The sequence below is a fragment of the Blennius ocellaris genome, assembly GCF_963422515.1.
Source record: "Blennius ocellaris genome assembly, chromosome: 11".
Classification (NCBI taxonomy): Eukaryota; Metazoa; Chordata; class Actinopteri; order Blenniiformes; family Blenniidae; genus Blennius; species Blennius ocellaris.
This window is the reverse complement of record NC_137660.1, coordinates 17,920,820-17,937,837: the sequence shown is the minus strand read 5'-3', so window position 1 is coordinate 17,937,837 and position 17,018 is coordinate 17,920,820. Positions and strand designations below refer to the sequence as shown.

General features: G+C 41.2%; 1 protein-coding gene across 1 annotated transcript; it reads right to left on the bottom strand.

The window, feature by feature from the left end:
* Positions 1–842: 842 nt before the first annotated feature.
* On the bottom strand, positions 843–16,594 carry ano2a (anoctamin 2a; the record flags this gene model as incomplete). The annotated part of the gene is made up of 27 exons (XM_080504839.1): positions 16,528–16,594; positions 12,871–13,040; positions 12,463–12,786; positions 10,976–11,071; positions 10,653–10,825; positions 10,402–10,456; positions 10,264–10,315; positions 10,074–10,129; positions 9,861–9,908; positions 9,549–9,613; positions 9,135–9,269; positions 8,900–9,060; positions 8,544–8,626; positions 7,280–7,354; positions 7,133–7,189; positions 6,352–6,426; positions 5,531–5,732; positions 4,621–4,732; positions 4,470–4,527; positions 4,275–4,375; positions 3,985–4,148; positions 3,726–3,878; positions 3,468–3,520; positions 2,717–2,895; positions 2,355–2,460; positions 1,606–2,197; positions 843–1,501 (listed from the first exon to the last, which is right to left on the bottom strand). Exons 2-27 carry the CDS (start codon positions 12,997–12,999, stop codon positions 843–845), a joined length of 3,963 nt encoding a protein of 1,320 aa, XP_080360965.1. The 5' UTR covers positions 13,000–13,040; positions 16,528–16,594.
* Between the last annotated feature and the right edge of the window lie 424 nt (positions 16,595–17,018).

Sequence of the window (17,018 nt, the reverse complement as noted above, 5' to 3'; positions counted from 1 at the left end):
CAATGAAGGCAATGTATTCACTAATTCTGATCTGCTTAGCATCATCCCATTAAGATTTACTACTGAGAAATTATGAATGTTGTGTTGTTGGTGGCCTTATAATACCATTTTAGCTCAATGTTGCATCCCCAGAAAACAAAATATAAGAAAATTCTAATTTTATTGACTTTAATTCTGTGTATGAGTAAACATAATCTGCAGTCAACAAAATTGGGCAATATTTTTTATCTCTCCTGTCACTGGCAAATGTAGCAAGACAGAAATCCAGAAACAAATGTCAAAAATATTTGGTTCTTTTAATATAATTTTACATATTTTATATATCAAAACCTCTAAAAATAAATAGTAAATGAGCATAACTGTCAACACTAGGTGTGATGAGTATATATATTCTTCTTCCATGGGTCTACAAGGCAGCACTGCTGCAGCTGCAGGACTGAAAGTAACAGAGGAGCGGTGACTATTGAGCTGTGGGCAAAAAAAAAAAACAACAAACAAAAAAATAACAACAAACTCCCGAAATGCAAATATAAAATACAAAGAGCTCCAGTGGTGTTTTCAATGGTTGTGGCAAGAAGAGTTTCCAAGCAGTCTTTCTCTGCAGTCAAACAATCCCATTGTCAGACTTAGTCCTAAACCAGTGAGTGATATAAATATCTCTGCAGATTAAGAGGATAAAAAAGATTCAGGTTCAGTTGATCTGGATGGTCTCTCCTCAGACCCCAGGTATATGCAGATAAAGAGGATGTAAGGAGGGACGCGGCTCCAGGCACAGACAGGAGGAGCTAATCTCCATCCCCTCCCTCTCCGACCCCGTGCCCCATCTCGCCCGACAGCTGTCCTCATACTGGTGTGTTGCGCTTCAGTTCACTGGGGGAAGGGGGGATGCGGTCTCCCAGCTGTGTGAAGCTGGTCGAATGGCTAGGCTTTGTGGAGTGCTCCTCGGGTCCCGGTACTCTTTGCCGGGGAGGCAGTGTTGAGCATCGGGCTTTGCCCCTGGAGCGTGGCTTTTGAGGTGGAGGGCCTTTCAGCACAAATAGTTCAGTTTGGGGCTTGGGCTGTTGGGACTGATGGGGTGGTGAATACGTCGATGACGCAGGTGTCTGTGGCGGGGAGAAAGGGCTGGGGGAAGCAGATGATGACGGGCCCAGGGGAAGCAGCGGAATGAGCGTGGCCGATTGCTGGAACTTTGTGAGGCTGGTGGAGTGGCTGGGCCGTGGCAAGCTGTAACATGCCTCAGCCCCTCTGTGGCGGGAAGGCAGAGTGGAGCAACGGGCTTTTGCCTTGGAGCCTGGCTCTCTGGGAGGAGGAGCGATGAGTGAGAAGATCCTCGTTTCACTATCTGATGCTGTGATCTCTGATCTGGAGCCTTTCAGACTATGGGATGAGCCTCTTTGAGATGATGGGCATGACACAGGTTCCTTTTCTTTCTGGCATTCTTGTTTGGAGCCTGAGCGAGGAAGCTCGATGTCTGTGGATGCGCTTGGCATGGGGTCGTCATCTATATGATAAGAAACAGAAAACACGCAATATACAATTAAAACTGACTGATTTCACAGACAACATATAGAAGGATCTGAAAAATCCAACTTTTTTTTCTCTCACCTAAAAGACCCAACTCGTTCATGAAGGAGTCCAGATCCACTGTGAAATTCTCTATCTCGACCTCCTTCGCTTCATCTTCATTATGTTCTTCATCGAGCTGTCTTCCTTGTTCTTCCTCTCCTCCTTCTTGCTCTTTACAATCTTTTCCATTCTTTTCCTTCACCTCTTCACTTGTTTCCATTTCTCCTCTTTCTGGCTCCTCATCTTTAGCTTCACCTTCACCTCCTCGCACTGCATCAACATTTTCTTCAACAGACTTTCCAATATCTGGATCACTGTCACTCGCTTGTTTATCCACATCAATCGTAACCCCGACTTCTCCCTCCTCCTCCTCCTCCTCCTCCTCCTCCTCCTCATTGTCAATGTTATGCACTACTAGTTCTTCTGGTGGCGCCTCCACCACAATTTCAATGTTGGTGGGTAAGCGGGAGATGGAGTTATTTGGGGATTGAGTTTTGGCACATGCTTGTTGGTCGTGATTCAGCAGAAACTCCATCAACATCATGTTCTCCTTCTTCAGCTGTTCCCGCAAAGATCGTGGAACATCTGGGATCATCCAGGCCACCAACATGCTCAAGAACATTGCGAAATTCTACAAGGGAAAAAAGAGCAGAGATGAGGAGAAAAGCAGTTCTGTTCATTCCGTTCACACCCTCCATCTTCTCCATTATAATACCAATCCCAGGTGGACAGGTAACCAGCCCATCACAATGTACAAATATCCTTAAAAGCACATTAAAGAGTTATACCTGGAAGAATATTACAAAGGCCAGCTTTGCTGCCAGGACAGACCAATACTGTTTGGAGAACGTGTAGGAATCTTGTTCCCATGGTGGATCTCTGTAGTCCTTATACCTGAAAGTACAAATGAAAAAAAAAAACAACCAGCCAAAGTCTCAGCAGAGGATCTTACATCCACTTGAATGAACTTGGATAAATATCTGGTCATTCCTGGAAAGATCTTCATCCGTAAATCCCTTCAAAGCAAGTCACTTTGTCGTTTCAGACAACAAACAAGTTTCCGATTTAGGTAAAGGAAGAGTTAATCTGCTGGGCTGAAGGATTTACAGGAGATTCCAGGTGAGGCCAAGGTTAAGAGAGTCACTTTTACCTGCACATGGCGACTCCGGTGAGGAGGGTCGTCGTGGGTGCAGAGCCAGGTGGAAAGTTGCTGACATTGAAGTAAGACAGTGAGTGCTCTGTGTAGCCACTCATGGTGCCGTTAACACTGTACATGTACTGGTAAACCATTCGTGGAACGAACTCGGATGTGAAAGAGATGACAAACGCCTGGGAAGTCAAACAAAGAGCAGCATTAACAATATTAGTGAGGAAACATCATCCTGATCCACTGATGGGTTGCAACTGTTTGAACTTCACAAAGTGTACAGCTTAAAAACATCCAAACCACAAATAATCTAACATCTGTGATTTTACCTACAAATGTATGTGTACTGGACACATTTTTCAACGATATATTCAGTAATTTAGCATCAATCAGCCGAATTTTTTACTGTTTTTTTATACCACAGTCACTGCAGTGGTGATCTTTCCATTACTTCAATATGTCTTATACCAGGTTTTTGCTGTTTGGCTGGTGGTGAAGTACAAGTGCAATAATAAAAAAAAAAAACGAATTTAGGACTAGACAGTCATAAAAGATGGAAAAGCAAGATTGGATTTTGACTATGACATTGAATCAATGAATGAATGAATGAATGGATGAATGTTCTACAGACTGTATGGAATTATTTTTCATTATATTGGTCTCAAAACAATATGATGACTTCATAAAGAGGGTCTTCGCCAAAAGTCAAAGTGAATGAAGACACATGCACGCACAGACAGACGTGTGCACTTACATTGGTAATGACCGAGAATTTGCTGATTCCAGCGAGAATGTTGAACCAAATCCCTGCAGGCAGCAGGTGCAGGGGGAAAAAAAGGACAGAAAAGCGAGAGGGAAGAGCGTCCGTTCATGTTTATGTGTGAATGTGTTTGATGTTTGTAGTTGTGCAAAAGAAAGAAAATGAAGAGTTAGTTTGAGAAAAAAGAAAGTCACAGGACAGTTTCTTTAACGTTCAGACAGAAACAGAGTGTGTGCAATGTGACTTTTGTACCTATGTCTTTACACCTGACAGCATCGGGTCGCCGGATCTCAGTAACAAATTTTGAAGCATCGAGGCGAATCTCAATGACATTGTTGAGCAGCGCAAATGCGGGCGCCAGTGGGAAAGAGGCCACGAACAAAGTCACAAATCCGTACTGGATCACTGCATGCATCAACACACACATGCACAGCGTGTTAAAAACAACATTGTGCGACTACAGCGGTTTATGCCGTATAAAAGAAGAAAGAGAAGATCAGGATGAACTCACTCATTTCCATGTATTCTGGACTGACGCCTTCAAAGGGTTCAAGGGTGAAATCTTTATCAAACTGCTGCCGAGGCCTCTGCTCTTCCGTTTCATTCTCTGCAGATTCTGCCGCTTGCTTTTTTCCTTTTTCTTCCTGGTAAGTTCTGTACATCTTTTTGAGCTTCCTGCAAATGAATGATATACAATTGAGTTAGAGTGGAACATTTAGATGAATGAATCAAGTGAAATATCAACAGTTTTGTAAAAAAAACATGCATCATCTGTCGAGTGAAATGCAAACATGTACATACGGAATGAGAATCTCAAACACATTGTTTTGAATCAGCTGTTTCCCGAGCATGATCATGCTGAGCTGGATGCACAGTTCAATGAGGCAGCCTGGAGGAGCACACTGCGCGATACAAAGCACACATTTGCTTTATATTCAGATGCTCTTTTTACCTCCCACATAAATAATAATGCATAAAGGGTGTAGATGAACTCACTTCCTCCATGCGATAATCTCCAAAGACGTAAACATAATCGCCAGGCCGCCCAGCAAACCTGCATGGAGACGGGAGCATAAATATCAAGGAACGAATGACACTGGTGGGTGGAGACGAAAGTGAACAAAAAAATACACATGTAGCTACTCACCTGCCCTTGAAGAAGGCCACATAGAAAATAGGTGCAAAGGCGTTCATGGATTTCAGGAAGAATGACTTAAAGATCAGCCTTTCCTGAAACTCTTCCTTTGTTTTAGGAAGCTCTGTTGAAAGGATAACACATTATTCATATTAGCATATGTGATCTTAGACTGTTAAAGTGTATTTAATCTCGTCTCTTTTAGTATTCTAACTAAAACACACAGATGAAACATTAACAAATGATGTTTGTAATGACGGTTTCAGGACTGTCTTAATAAAATATGTCGATACAACACGGTGAACAGCAAATCTTCTTCTTGCGGCATTTTCCTATTACAGACTGCCACAGTGGATCATTTTATTAAAATACACTAACGTATCCTCCTTGTTTAAACTGCCTACGTGAGCTTCTTCTTCCCCCTTTTTCCTGGCAGCTGCACACTCAGCATCCTTTTCCAGACATTACCTTTATCTTTCTGACATACGTGTCCAAAAATCTCAGCCTCGTCTCTCTCGCTTTCCCCCCAAACATTTCAGCATGAGCTGACCCTTCAATGTGCCCGTTCCCATTCCCGTCTCTCCTGCTGACTCCGAATGAAAACCTTCAGTATCCTCAGACAGTAACCTCACAAAGTGAGTACTTGTCCAATCTATCTTGTGAAATTTTTGGGAGAGCCACAAGACGTCCCGTCCCCATTGATGTGAGGTCTGGCTCATTCTTATGTCTCAAAGCTCACAACCTGTACACACTTGTCTTTCAGTTGCCTTCAAATGTACATGTAGCCAGGTGGGACAATTTATCTATAGTCTTGTTACTGTGACATTTTTGTCACCTTATTTGGAAAATTTGTTTCACATTAGCTGAAAAAGCCAGATGGACAATTAATTCATAGTTGACTTTGTCTCAGCCTTTGCAGTACCGAGCTCGGTCAGCCATTCAGCGATTGCTCCATAGACCTCCTCCAACACCAGAACCACCAGCATGTTGAGGATGATGCCTGTGGTGGTGACGGTCATCCTCACGCTGGCCTTGGCTTCAGGATCAGGGTTCATAGACCACACACTCAACATGCAGATACGGTAAACTGCCACTCCAAACACTGCTGAGAAGGTCACGAAGATCTGAACGCACAAAAAGCAAAACAAACATGCAAACCACATTAAATTAAAATAACAGGATTGTGGTGTGAAAATCTAAATTTATGACATTTCTGTCTTTTGTATTTTCAATGCCATTTTATACAACTGGGTGTCACAGAGCTTTGAAGCTCATCCCAGCTGGTTGAAGGCATTGAGGCATTGTACACCCTGGACAGGTCATCAGCTCACTAAAGAGTAAACACAGTCTCAATAACACCTGCAAGCAATTTAGAGTTACTCATTAACCTGAAGTGCATGTGAATTTTGCAGCAACATTTTTTGGGCCTGTGGGAAGAAGCCACATACAAAACACACGCATACATAAAGAGAACAGGCAAACTAACAGGAAAGAAACATGCAATATTCTCGCTGTGAGAATGTTGTTCACAAAACAACTGCCCGGACCTTTCGCTTTGAGAAGATTGACACAATTATGTAAATGAATTGGTGTAAAACAGAGGAAACATTAAACAGGCTTTTGTTCAATTGCTGATATTGTGAAACATGAATACATATGTCTGCCCTCAGCTGTTATTCAATAGAATTCTTCAGTAAAGTTTGGGATTTAAAAAAAAAAAGGTGTGGAGAATGGATGCATTACCAGTAATAGTAAGGTGGACATATTGATAAGATAGCCTGGCAGGTGATCTTCAATGTCCAATGACTCAGGCTCCTGCTGTAACCAAAAACATGCATTTTAATTGCAAACAAGGCAGGTGTACATACACTCACGCACGCACACGCACACGCACGCACGCACGCACGCACGCACGCACACACACACACACACACACACACACACACACACACACATGCACGTTTTAGCGCATGCCCAACAGTATGTGATATGCAGTACTACTGAGCACATGTTGTGCACACACACACACACACACACACACACACACACACACACACACACACACACACACACACACACACACACACACACACACACACACACACACACACACACACACACTATTTTGTCTGTCTGACAGGTGCATGTTTGCCATCTGAAAGGACAGAAATCCCCTCCCCTTCTTCCTCTCCCTCCTCCCTTTTTTCTCTATCAGTAATCTGGGCTAATCTCAGGCAGGTAAGCTGCTTTGGACTCAGCCACTCACTGTAAGAGGGGTGGTTCTTTAAATGCAAGCATAAACTCATGCGCACACAATTGGACTGTATTAATGTCATCTTAACTTAACTAATATTGGTTTTAAGGGCATTTGTTTAGTTTAACTGTGGTTTGTATAAATTAAAGAGACATATATCCTCTGGCAGTCAAAATAAAGTTAAAATCATGTCAATGTAACATCCCTGCCCTCTCGCCACAGCTTCCCTGTCTACAAAATGTCCTGTCACTCAGAGCAGTGCAGTGATACCTGGGAGGCCAGCATCTGGTCTGTTTCTCCATCAACACCATCTCGAGCTTTAGTTAGCTGCAACAGCGTCAAAACAAGAACTATGAAAAACACTACGTTTGTGTGAGAAATGTTTATTGACTTTGAATTTTTAAATGAATATATTACCTTCTTTTTAGACTGTACTTTCATTTTGTCTTTCTTCTCCTGCAGAGCTTCTTCGTATTCGGGCCTCATCTCTTCCTGCAGTGAACACACAGATATGCACAGACATTACTCACAACAGATGTACATCAAAGTAATTAATCACATCGACTATTGCAACAAGATCTATATCACACTATGTTATTGTAGTTGTTCAAATGTATGATATTGTGACTGCAATTCAGCAATGAAACACAGTTCTTCATGGTAAATCTAGTTCCTGTGATGAAGGAAACTACAAGACAATTTCTATTCTCATCCAAGAGGCTTCTTTGGTTTTTAATGACCATGTGGGAGTTCAGTATTGTCTAATGTCAGGTTCAACCAGTTAAACAATTCAGTTAAAAGAATGACATGTATTGACCCATTCAAACAAATAGTGGCACTGGCGACAAGAGTTGGATATGTGTAAATATGTGCTCCTCTAATATGTAATGGGATGAACAAATACATTATAATAAATTCCCATCTCACCAACACAACAAAGTAAAGTACAAAAAGCAATAAAGCTAATATAAATAGGAGGACAAGTAAAGAAGAAAGAAGAGATAAACATCCAGCACAAGGAAAGTAATAGCACATTATTTAACAACTTTTGATTTACCAAAGTAAATGACAATAAAAACTGTATCAACAGCATTTGAACATTTTCACTTGGACAGAAATATTCTGTGAAATGGATGAAGCTCAAATACATAAATAGAGAGCATCTTATTGTAAATAGGAATATGGAAACTTTGCCCACCTGGACTCGCTCCTTCGGCCAGCAGAAACAGGTAAATGAAAGAGACAGAGACACATAGTCGTATTAGGTATTGACTGTTTATGTTATGACCCCAAGTGTCATCTTATCCACCATGTGCCCTTTAAGAACAGATCAATCTAATAACATCCCCTCACTTGGTAACGCCTTATTAAAGCATGCAAGTACGTGTGACCAAGCGTCTGTGTGTGTTGAGGGGAGGGACCTGATAGAAGACACATGATAATCTTCAAAGCAAACCAACCACGCATGTGGTCATGGCCGGCCGAGGTCACGAGGTTGACCCTGTTACCCTGACCGACTTAGGAGACAAGACATGAAAACAAAACCTAAGAAAACATTTAGCTTTAGAAAAAAAAGTGAAGGCTATGGCAGGGTCCACTCTATCATGTGTGAGTGTGTGTGTGTGTGTGTGTTTGTTTACAACATGGACATTCAAAGGTATTGTTTAATCTATGACAATACCTCCTCATCCTCCAAACTTGTCAGGTCCCAGGAATGCTTCAGATACATTTGTCGCCTTTTCCAGTGTTCAAGGAATAAAGCAGCTATAAAAACGAACACAAATCAACAAAGTGATGTTAAAAAAACATTCCAAGCCTCAGTTATTTGTAACGTATCACTGATTTTGCTGCCACCTAGGGGGCATTAGGTTCAAATGTTGTGAGGGTGAATTAGTGAAAACAAATACTGAAGGCTGCAGGTATCACGCGCTCAAAGAAACAACATTATGTGTAGCAGAGAAGACACAGCATGAAGCGCAAAATCAAAATATCTTTTGCACGTCAGATGACAATGTACAATTTAAAATCTATAATTACCCCACAGAGACATGAAAATGGCAAAGAAGACAGTGGCTCCATTGTCAAACAGGTATGAGGCTCGGGTCTGTGAGCACACCGTGCTCAGACGCCAGTAGTCACACACACCGTCACAGAGCGGACACATTGTGATGTTCAGGTTGTCGTTGCAAGTCTCCTGACTGAAACAACAACAAAAAAAATTATTTTGGGGGAAAATGGAACAAAAGCAGGATAAGTGCACACTGGTACCCACCTTGGCACATTATCATCCACAGTAAATATGCCGTACAAGAAGACAATGATGCCCAGTACAGAGGGAGGGATGAGGAGCTGAGTGTAAACACCCAGCCAGGCAAAGTACAACCCAATCTGTTCACCAAAGTATTTCCTGCAAACACAGAGACAACATTCACATTTTGAAATGCAACTTTTAACAGGAGCCATTTCAGATACCGTGAGCATTTATTCTCAATGATTCAAAACGAATGTGTTTTGACACAAGTCTTCTACTATGACAACCATGCCTGAAATTTACCTGGCGCACTATTTAAGATGATAAAATTACTATTTTAAACTTAAACAACTGCCTAACATAATCTGAAATACAACCATAAGAGCAAGCTACAAATAGTTATTTTGTCACAGAGGAACTCATTTAACTCAATACCTAATCAGGTCTGCGGGCTGGTATTTATGCATGACTCCATAGTTAGCCCATTCTTCATGGAGGAGCTGAAAGTCAAGTAAAAGTACATTACAAATTAATAAATATATCAGCAGATCACAAAAAATATATTTCCAAGATGATATGCAATGGATGTGAGCTTGTATCGACGTGTTGGCCTGTTAAAAATCAATAATGGCCTCTAACAGTGTTACCTGTTCGCTGAAGAAGAAACAGGGACATTATCTTAAGGTATTCAACAAGACACATCTTGAAATTTCCAATACATCCCTCATGAGAGATCACTCAGCTCACCTGTCTGTCGTTCCGCTGATCTCTCTGTCCTCTCCTTGTGAATGACCCCTAAATAAAAAAATAAAAAAAATGTCCAGATAACGTGGCTAAATGTGCAAAGTATATCTCTTTGATTGAATGTTTCTCCATAAACATTCAAACTACAAACAAGATAACAGTAGAACACAAAGGCTACACAACATCCACTGTTGCTGCTCTTGTGGTTTTGCTCACATCATGCAGGGGGAAGGCAGAAACGTAGACACCCCGAGCCAGTAATGACTTGATGCCTTGATGACATAAAAAGGGATCATTACACAGTGTCACTTATGTTGCCAACACAACGTGGCGCAAAATGAAAATGACCGTCAGCGTGAACTGAAAAAATATGGACAAAAAGTGAACAACCAGAATCAGATCTCACCAGAAGTTTGGCAAGTGCGTCTGCAGTTAGTACGTGTAATAATCTCAGCAACCTAAAGATGGCACAGAAAGCATGGTGAGAAAATAAGTGAAGTGATGTAAATATCACTCACAGGAAATGAGAAGTTTGTGGACTCACTATTCTGCTCCGAGTTGCATTGTCGAAAACAGTTTCTGTTGATTGGATGTCATACCTGCCGGAAATTACAGAAGGCAGAAGTGCAGACATTGAAAAAAATTATTATTTTTTTTTTTTTTTACATTAAAACAGATTATTGAAGCATGCAAGTTTAAATCATACAAGAACTCCACCGTGTTTAAAATTTAAATATCAGGGTGTTGAATCTGTCTCCAGCCAAGACTGACTGAGATGTCAGTGTTTTTACTCACAGTTTGAGCTTGTCTCTGATAAAAGGATGTTTGAGGGTTTTGAAGCGGGTATGTGTTTGGGAATCTTTCTGGATGTCAAGATCAGGGACGTCTGGTTGAAATGGTGTGTTGAGTTTGGTGACGACAGTATCCCATATCCCAGCGATGCCCGTTCGTTTCCGCAGTTCACATTTCTGCTCCAAGGAAGTAAGCGTGAAAAACAACCTGATCAAAGCTACTCAATCTGACCAAGATTGGAATTTATCGTTGTTGAAGAAAACTAAAAGAAGCAGCTCGAGTTGGCATAGCAAAATGAAAGCAAAGCGACCGTGTGAAGAGTTGACCTTTTTCACTGCGACCTTGATCTTCTGCAGCTCCGCTTCTCGACTGAGTATAGACCAAGGGATGTGGAGTCGAATAAAGCTGATACCATTTACCCTCTGCACAAAAACACACACACCCACACATCACCACAAACTGAGCAGTGTGAACATAAATGTCACACATTGAAATCTATAGAGTAACACATACAATTAAAAAAAAAATGCTTGAATAATATACAGACGCATAGGTAGAAATAACAAACAATATAGTTAATATTTCAATGATATTGACAAAAAAATTTTTTTGTCCATAGCCATGTGAATCATCATTAGCATCACTTGCTTATTCAGACTAAGCATGTGCTGCCCTCACATTGTTTGTCTTAGCATTTAATTACTACTGGCACCTTCCTTGTAGGAGCCAAATGAGCCTCTTCTAAACCTGTTAGTGTGTGACTTTGCGGTGTAAGGCGACTCTTTTGCCAGAAATCTCATTATGTCAAGCCCATCCATTCCATGACAGAGACAAATGTAGTTTATAACTGCTGAAATGATAACTCGAAGACTCCATAATGCCGCCAATGGACATTTTTGATCATGTGAGAAAAGACAGATAACTCACTCCGTCTTTTCATTGGCTTTTAGTTCACCGACTTCCAGCTTGCTCGTGTAATCACTGCAGTGAACACAGTGTTTGGACTCAGTGCTCAGAGCTCAAACACCATCTGCTATATATTTAATGTGTTCCTGCCATTTCCCAAGGATGGTTTTCATCCTTGATAGGCCTTTCAGATGTTTTGGATATCAAAGTTTGTCTGACCGTTAACAAAAAACACAATTAACGTCCTTATTTTAAAGACTACACATGACCGAGTTCATTGTTTTCTCACACAGATATTTTTTACAATACAAAAACAATGTAGTGTGAATTAAGAAATTTGAATGTGCCATCCAGCACATGGAAAACTGACAAGTGACCGCCATAATCATTTATGTGCTGGCACATGCACTTCCGAGTCGTGGATCACTGTCTAATAAGGCCCTATAATCTGGCGTTTGGCTTCACACTTACATTCACTGGTCTTAATCCTTGACTGCAGCAGGAGCTGAGTTCACACAGAAGTTGCACACAGACTCACAATTATGTATGGCCACACACACACGGGCATTTGTAAACACACACAAACATTTATACCCGCATATTTGCACATTTTTGTGTGACAAAAATGTATCGCATATTTGCTGTGTTATTAGTCATTCTTTTTTCTGTATCATCTCACTAAATTAAAACCAACCCATTCGAATACAGCACCGATATCAAGACATTCTCTGTTTAATTTGAGTGACAGCATGTCTTCTGCCCTCACGGGACAGGTTGAGCCTCATGCTCAACCTGTTTGGCAGCAGTCCCATCGCAGGATTTGTAAGCACATTGCTGATGGACAGTTCAGACTCACAGATACAGTTTCAAGTGCAAAAACAACACTCAACGAAAAGGAAAGACAAACCTCCTTGTCCCGTTCGATCTGTAGTCCAGCCTCCAGCAGTCCTTCTTCAAATTCCTCCCTCATCAAAGCCTTTTCCTCCTCAGACAGCTTCGACTCCTCCACATCTCCTGCTGGTGCACTTGCCTCCCCCGACTCTGGTTCTGTGTCCCACTGACCAGACATCGGTATTGGCATTGGGAAGGGGATCGGTATACTCCCATTCGATGTAAGGGAAAGACGTGGCCGTGATAACATCCTTTTTTTGTATTTGTAACAAAGTACATAGTCGACTTTTCTCTTTCCGTCGGCAAAAAAGAGCCCAGGGCCGAGTTCGATGCCGGACTCCTGACAAACAAACATGGATGATTATACTTTTAAGCAAAGAGACTGGATGATTTTTAGGGAAAAGAGCTGGAAGGGCAAACATACCGGAGGTGGAGGCTCATTGCTGTCAGGTGAGTTGACAGGGCCTCCATTGGCGGCGTCGAGCCCGAGCCCGGACAGTGATCGGGCCAACGAAACAAGCTTGTCTGAGTGAAAGGACGATGACTCACTCATTGCTGTTGTGAAGGCTATACACTCTTTTCCGTTTCATCCCTCTATTGGAACAGGAAAAGCAAAGTGGGCGTTTAGTGTAAGCGAACAATAAACAGCTGCGGCTATCTTTGGTCAAAGGATTCAATCAACAGTGGAGCCATTCGTCTTCCAGGAGTCCGATTTTAGAGCAGAATACGCTCTCTTGATAACAACTTCAATAACGTTATGCACGCACAATAGAACTAAAAGTGCAATCCTCCAGGAGCAATAATGAAAAAATTAAAACTGAGTAATTATATACACATATAGATTACAAAAAATTTATGAGCCTTTAATTTCTATTTGATGCTTAACATTGTGATTCTAAACTGGAGTCTTATATTTCTCCTCTTCATATTAAACCGGAATTATTAAAAAGCAAATCAGGATTATTGAATATTTTCTGAAAACATTTTTTAATAGTGATTTATTTAAAATTGAATGATTAACTTTAATAAAGTAGTCAAAGCCCAATTAGGCTTTATAATGATCAGAAATAACTGAAAGGCATTGCTTTTTTCTCTCTTCTTATTATGACTAACCTCATTATTTACAACAATGTGAACATTTTTATGTTGTCTCACTTTATTGTTCTATGAGCAAGTCCCATAAAGATTTGGGGGTTTTTTTGGGAGCAAATTTTTACAAAGAGAAAGCACACAGCAGTGGCCGTTTCAGAATGACAGATCAAATCAAAGCCAAAGTTAAGCTGTCTTGTCAGGTTTTTTTTCTTTCTTTTTTTTTTTTTTTTTTTACCCAAATGAAGCTGTGGGCTCAGATTAAGCTCACACTGCAATCTAAGCGACACAGTTTACAATCTGCTGGGGTAATTTGGTGGCTGGACTCGCTGGACTTTGTAGCTGAAGAATGAACGGGTGGGAATGAATGACTGAGCTGATTTGGAATGGGTGGGAGATGAAGGATCGAGTATCACACCAAGCACATGTCAGTCCACAGACAGCAACAGCGGGAGCAAATGATACACATTGACATGGTACAGTATAATCCCTATAATTTTGCAGCTCAGGCTCTCAAATTGACATCAACTGCCCAAACTTGGCATGATCTTCAATCACCGTTAAATAAATATCTTAAAAATCCTGCATTTTTAAAGTGTTCTAGTTTCACCAGACAAAAAGAAGAAAGCAACAATGAGTCCCACATTTGTAGATGTGCTGTGTTTGAATAAGACATTTCACTACTTTCAATAATTGTGAAACTTCTTGACTTGGCTCACTTTAAAGCTGAGATAGAAGCTATCTGGGTTTTAAATACCACTCTCTTGAAATGTTATGTGGCCAGAAATATTAAAACATTTGAGTTACAAAGTGTAGTCATTTTGATGGTTGCACGAGTTGGAGCTTAAGGAGACATTGTATTTTCTGTTAGACCAAGTAATTAAACCGTTGGAAATCTCATGTGAATGACAAGATGATACAAGTTTTGAAGCAGTTGGTATTCCACTCTAAAAGTCCTGGTGAAGGTTTGAACGACATGTTCTGCCACACAGACTGACACGTGTACTGGAAAGCTCTCAGACATGCAAACACAGAAACACTCTGTATGTTATGTGTGCACAGCAACATACAGACAGTTTCTATAGGCATGACCTTGATCCCTATGTCTACACATCCACAATAATCCAATAATCAAGTGTTAGCAAACACAGAATCAAGATCGAAATGGAGAATATGTTGCTCAGAGTTCAACAGTTCAGGGAAATGTATACAGTGTTTGTCCACCTGCTGGCTTGTGCCTCCAAAAATTGTTGCAATGTTTTGCTTGTTGTAAGGAAACGCTACGAAAATCTGTGAATATTTTGAGGTTTCAAAAATGCCTATATATGTATTTAGCCATGTTTCTGAAGAGTAACAAACAAAAAAGGTAGTCTCGCTCTCATATGCAGCCTCATACATCATCCACATGTCACATACTACTGCTTAGATCAGTAATTTAAAATATTTTCTACACCAAAAGCTCATGCTTATGCTCTTTGGTAATATAGATTTCATGTCGATGTCCACAAACTGACATACATATTACTGACGCTGTGAATCTGCAATATCATTCACTGCATGTATAGTTTACAACACTGAAATAGTCACTGACTCCATACTATATGTGCTTTCACGCTTTTTAAGAGATTCTGAGCAATCAGATCAGAAAATAACATTTTATAAATAAATGTATGTTGACCGACATCAGATTTTCTATATTCTTTTTTTTTTGTAATTTTAAAAAACAAATATTATCCAGCACATAAGACAGACATCCGCATGTCTGTGAATATTTCTGCAAAGTGACATGCACCATTTATTTTATTTTATTTTTTCAGGTGAAATTCGTCTCAGACACATCCTTTCACAGCCCTCTTTTAAAATCACACAAAGACTGCAGACTTCAGTAACTACTAACTCCTTCTGTTCGCGAGTCAGCAAATATCTTGCAGTCCTGCACGCTTGTTTGCTCCCAGAGTTCGTCAGTCTCCGGTTGGTTTCTTGCACGGGCATGGTGATCGATGGCACTTAGTAAAAGGTTTCACGTTGAATTAGAGAACGATTTGGTAGCTTGGGCCTTCCTCGAGAATGCGTTTTAGGTTAAGTTTTGTTGCACGGCTATTAAATTAGTCTTTTATTGTTGTTGTTGTTGTTGTTAGTTAGTCTTTTATTATTGTTGTTGTTGTTGGTTTGTTTTACCATTAGGGAAACGCAACTCTGTTATGCGCGCCAGTCTTGTTGTGCAAAAGTACGCACAAAACACGAACGCAAATGCGTGCACGTCTGAGCGCGAGGCTTAAAGGCCCGTAAGCCTGCTGACAGCTCAACAACAGAAGCTGGAGATTCAGCTGCACCCTCACCCTAACCTTAACGGGCAGAGGGCAGCAGGGGTGGGCTTCTAATTCGAACTCTCCTGTATTCACGCCAGATTGCGTAACACCAATGTTATGTTACTTTTGAAACTGGGAATCAGTATATAGTGAATCATCATTTAAAAATAGAATGACAAACTTAAGAAGCTGTTTAAAATGTTCTTGTATTTAAATTCCACACGGGCCACAAACATTTTACGCAATTACTTCGCTTTTTACTTTTAATATAAGTGAAAGCAGAAAATATTAAATCATGAACGACATCAAAGTACTTATTTTCCATTTTGACTAATTAATCCACGCGCAGTTGTCGCGAGCCGCTTATTCGATAAATATGTGTTTGATTAAATGCTCGCGGGCGCAACAGTTGTGCGCACGCAGATGGTCCGATGGAAATGCGCCCTCTGCACCCCCAACCAGAGCAGATAAGAAGAATTCAGATCACATACGCACTGGTAAAGGTAAAGCTTTTTGTGGTATATTTTGCAACCGCAGCAGCCGGATCTCTCGAATGACTTTATGCCAAAGCGCAAAAAGACGCAGTCAGTGCGTCAAGGGAAGATAAATCGCCGAAGTTATACAGGCCGTGTGCGCAGCTTTATTGACACTTCAGATCAAAGGAAAGTGATGAGTGAACTCACCAGTGCGCGTAGAGGATCAGTTCTTTGCCTTGGAGATGAACGATAAGACGCGCGAGGTGCATAGCCTGAGGGGCTGAGATGGTGGACAATCCGCGCGCGCTCCCGGAACCACTGGCTTAACGCGCGCGCACAGCGCGGCTAATTCCCCGACCGTCCCATTCCGGAGGGACGGAAGGTGTGAGGCAGGTCAGCGCTCACTGCAGGAGCAATGAGTGTTGGTAAGCCCAGAGGAAACAAACAGCTTGCAGGTGGCCAGGCCACACAACACAGTTCTTCAAATACTCCAAAATGAAACAGCATGCATACTCTTATCCAGAGGAGGCGTTATCACCTGGGTCAAGTCGCCAGGTTGACACACCATGGCAAACGGAAATAATACTCTGAAATCCAGCCAAAACATAATTAGGCCAAGTTCCCAAATATATAAAAATGCATAAATGGCAACATATTGACATGGCTGTCAGTGGTATCATTCTTTGTATGAATATTAG